The sequence below is a fragment of the Macrobrachium nipponense genome, chromosome 23, assembly GCF_015104395.2.
Source record: "Macrobrachium nipponense isolate FS-2020 chromosome 23, ASM1510439v2, whole genome shotgun sequence".
NCBI classification, from domain to species: domain Eukaryota; kingdom Metazoa; phylum Arthropoda; class Malacostraca; order Decapoda; family Palaemonidae; genus Macrobrachium; species Macrobrachium nipponense.
The window spans coordinates 52361203-52365382 of record NC_061090.1 but is presented as its reverse complement, the minus strand read 5'-3'; the positions used below and the strand labels follow the sequence as shown (position 1 = coordinate 52365382).

The window sequence follows — 4180 nt, the reverse complement described above, 5'->3', positions numbered from 1 at the left end:
GTGATCAAGTTATTCATAAATATATATATGATATATATATATATATATATATATATATATATATATATATATATATATAGATTCTCAAATGTCTGTAGAAGAGTACTAAAAAAAATCTGAATTATCAAAGAAAAGTGTCAAAGAGAACAATTGTCTTATAAAAAGGGGATTCTCTGGGGAAAAAAATCAATGATAGAACAAGGCGTGATCCATCCTCCAGCTTACTCGAGATGCGGGTATAAGTTGTAAACATTATATTCTTAACTTAACGTAAATTAAAACGTGCTAAAATCTACGGTCAAATAGAGCGTTGCTTCACCAATGCTAAACACCTTTTTCAGAACTTTTTAGGCTCATCCATAGACCTTCTCTACACACCCAACAACAAGAACAACAAAGTAATTTGTAGGCTTACTCCCCGAGTAAGCAAAACAATCTGAAAATATCTCCAGATCTCCGGAATAAAGGAATAAAATAAAAAAAATTAAAAAAGGACCGCTTAAAATGAAATGAAAAAGTTTAAATAACTTTAACTGTAGCTTTTCGTCAGAAATTGGTTATTATATAAACTCGTTGCATTCAAGAAGGCTTTGTTTGAAGCTCGAAAAATGATCCATCTCAAACGTCAAGGTCAAACGACGACGAGTGAGGGCAAGAAATTTCGAGTGACAAAAATCAAAGAAATAAAGCACAGGGCCGCCCTCCATTTTAGCCCACTTGACAACATGGCCGTCCAAATTGATATCTTTTCTATCTTATTATTTATCTGGGCCTCACAAACAAGCAACTTTACCCAGTTATCGTCGAGTATCTCGTCCAAGATAGTGTTTAACCCCAGCGCCTCTGCTACTACTTCGGACAGTCACTCCGAAAAAGAGGTTAGCTGAGGGGGTGGGTCTGAGGGGGTGGTGGAGAGGAGAGATCCAGACGTCCCATTCCCGCCCCCCCACCCCCATGGCACCTCCAGCAACCCCCAAGTGACGGGGGGGGTAGGAAAGGGGAGGGGGTTAGTTGAAAGGATGGAGAGGAGAGATCCAGACAGACAAACCCCCCTTACCTCTCCCACCTTCCACTGAACCCGTAGTAGTATCTCTCGGTTATCAGGAGCAGCTTCTAAATGTAGCATCGAGATCTGTGGACATTGGTCCAGAGCTAAGCTTATAAAAGACCTCCGGGGCCTCCGGTCAGCGCCACTGTTCCCCTCGTGACTGTCGGCTGCAGCAGTTAGTTGTCGGCACCGCGTCAGTGCCAGGACCCTCAGCCATTTTCTTTCCCACATGCCCCCAAGCTCTCTCGCTCGCTGCCACTGTTTCTAGCCCCTGTTCCTCTCTTTCGCCTTCTCTGGCTCTTCGTGTTGAGTGTCTCTGTCTCTGTCTCTCCCCAACCACGACCACCTGTTGCTGTCGGGCGGACGCGCGCCGACCGCTAGGGCGAGAGGAGAAGTGGGCGGAGGAAGCCTAAAAAAAAACAAAGCAAAAAAAAGGCGGCTTAATCAGTGGTACCATCAAAAGAGATCTGTCCTTCTGGCCTCTGAGTGTTCGCCATGACTCTCGCACTGGAGGATAGATAGTTTGTCACGTTGAACTGTTCCATGATACAGACAGATATATATATTTAGATAAGGCAGTTGAAAACAACAGTTGAAGCATCGGTGTTCTTTTTTTGTGCTCAAGGAGGAAACGAAAATTTTTTTTAAAGAGTGGTCTTCACGATGAGGGCTACGGTGAGGGGCCTCCTGGTCCTGCTGCTGGTAGCTCTGGTTAGAGCAGGTAAGCGAGTTTTTTTGTAGTTTTGTTACCTGTAGTAGTAGACTTCACGATCAATACTGATTACCTTGCATAAGTCTCAAGTGGGCACAATTTTCTTTGTCGAAAATGATGCAATTGTTGCAGGTCCACAATAATATAGCATGTGAGTATATGGTCTTTTAATGGATATTAAAAGCTTTCGAACCTTGTACTAGGTTCATCTTCAATCAAGACTTGACTGAAGATGAACCTAGTACGAGGTTCGAAAGCTTTTAATATCCATTAAAGACTTATACTCACATGCTATATTATTGTGGACCAGCAACCAATATCTAGTGTTATAAAACTATTTACGGCCTCTCTTTTTTTTTTTTGGCGATGGGCGACACTTTCTTTCAAAACGAGACGAGTTCTATTTTTTTTTTTATTTGCTGCTGTTCTTTTCTTCGTGAAGTAACTTGAGAAATTTCATATATATTCACAATAACTTTTATTGATTTATTAACTTTGACAAAAATTGTCCTAGTTATGAGTTCCCTATTTTTTTTAATTTGTTGCTGTTCTTGCCTTCATGAAGTAACTTGAGACATTTCCTACATATTCACAATAGCCTTCATTGATTTATTAATTTTGATGGGGAAAAATTTTTCCACGGTAAAAATGAATGTTGCTTGCAATGGTTTTTTTTTTACTTCTGAATATTTGAACATTTTATTCCAGTGTGTGAACTTGAGAGCATTTTCAAATTATGAGATTTACCTTTAATCGATTTCTCAACATTCTGTCAAAATTTCTCACATTCTTATCTTTAAAAATCCTCATAGTAGCACGAGTCTTCAAATGGAGAAACAAATCCACAGTTATGTAAATGTACATATATTTAAATTTAAAACTTACAGTTTTAAATATATGTACATCTACATATATGTATATTTACATATATGTATATTTAAATTTAAAACACAGTTTTCATTTAAATATATGTACATTTACATAAATGTGGATTTGTTTCTCCATTTTTATTCTTATTACACCCTCATTTTATCAGCCTCTCTGGCACTTCTCTTTTCTTGCCATTCATTCAGATACATTTCATAGTGGCGTTTGACATTCTCAGATCTGATTAGGGTCCTTGATTCTGGCATAACCAAACCTTTGATATTTTCAGTTTATAATCTCAGTAACTGATATTCTCCAATTCTGTTGGGAGTACTGATATCTGCATCAATTACCGTGGTCTTTCTAATATACTAACTTCGATCTTGACCAACTTCATCTTTAATCTTGATGTTTACCATTCTTGTTTCCGCTTGCTTGGGGAGTAAGCCTTACAAACTACTTTGCTGTTGTTGTTGTTATAGGGGCGGGGTAGGAAAGGTCTATGACAAACCTAAAAAGGTCTGAAAAAGGTGTTTCACGTTGAGTTAAAGGTACAGGAATTTTAGGACGGGATATTGATGATTTATTTATCATAATGATAATGTAAATAAATAAATAATGTGTGAGATTTCGTGTGGGGATGGTGGTAGGTGTGGCTGGGATTCTTATTTGAGAAATAAAATACGAGTGATTTGCAACAACAGTTGGGGAAAATAAAAAATCCCAAAAAATTTAGGCTGGGTTAGGTGATTAAGTTATGTTTGGATAAGTTAGACTGCTTTAAGCACGCAAGGCGTGACCCGACCTCGATCTTACTCGGGACACGTGCACAAGATTTTTCCCCTCACACATAAGTTGTAAACATTATATTCCTAACTTGGCGTAAATCAAAATGTGCTAAACTCTACGGTCAAATAGAGACTGTTTCACCAACGAAAATGAAGATAAATACGCTATATCTTATTAGAAATTATTTTTCTGTACTGTTTAACATGCGCATTATTACTTTTTTTTACATTTTCATTCTAATAAATAAGTCATAAATATCCTATCCTAAAATTCCTGTATCTTTAATTCAACGCGAAACACCTTTTTCAGAACTTGTTATGCTCTTCCATAGACCTTTTCTACCCCCGGCAAGAACAACAACAACAACAACAACAACAAAATAGTTTGCGTAACCACAAAGCGAACGACTTCGCCGTTGAATCTAGAAATTCTTAATAGCTTGAAAAGGTCCAACCCTCCCCACCCCCGCCCCAGTGTATATCTCAGCTTTCCTAGTTTACAGTCAAACCAGGCATACTCAATATCGGCCTGAAATTCATGTTTATAGACTGATTATCACTCAATTAGAGTGATATCAAATATTTCCTATATGAAAAAAAAATGTTTCTGTTAATAATAATCATCAAACAAGTTGGCTCCGATGACAACTGGGTTTCCAACTGGCCCAGCGCACGGATCCTTTGACCAGTGTCTCCATTATAATCCGAAAGGTGTTTTATGCTCACGATAATGCCGATAGGTCCACATATATTCTCTCTCTCTCT

General features: G+C 38.2%; 1 protein-coding gene across 1 annotated transcript in view; it reads left to right on the top strand.

Annotated features, from left to right (window-relative positions):
* The first annotated feature begins 1174 nt into the window (after positions 1–1174).
* Positions 1175–4180, top strand: part of LOC135197898 (uncharacterized) — a 67811-nt gene continuing 64805 nt past the window's right edge. Inside the window, 1 exon segment of the mRNA XM_064225120.1 lies at positions 1175–1769. Within this exon segment, the coding sequence (XP_064081190.1) occupies positions 1712–1769 (58 nt within the window). The 5' untranslated portion in view covers positions 1175–1711.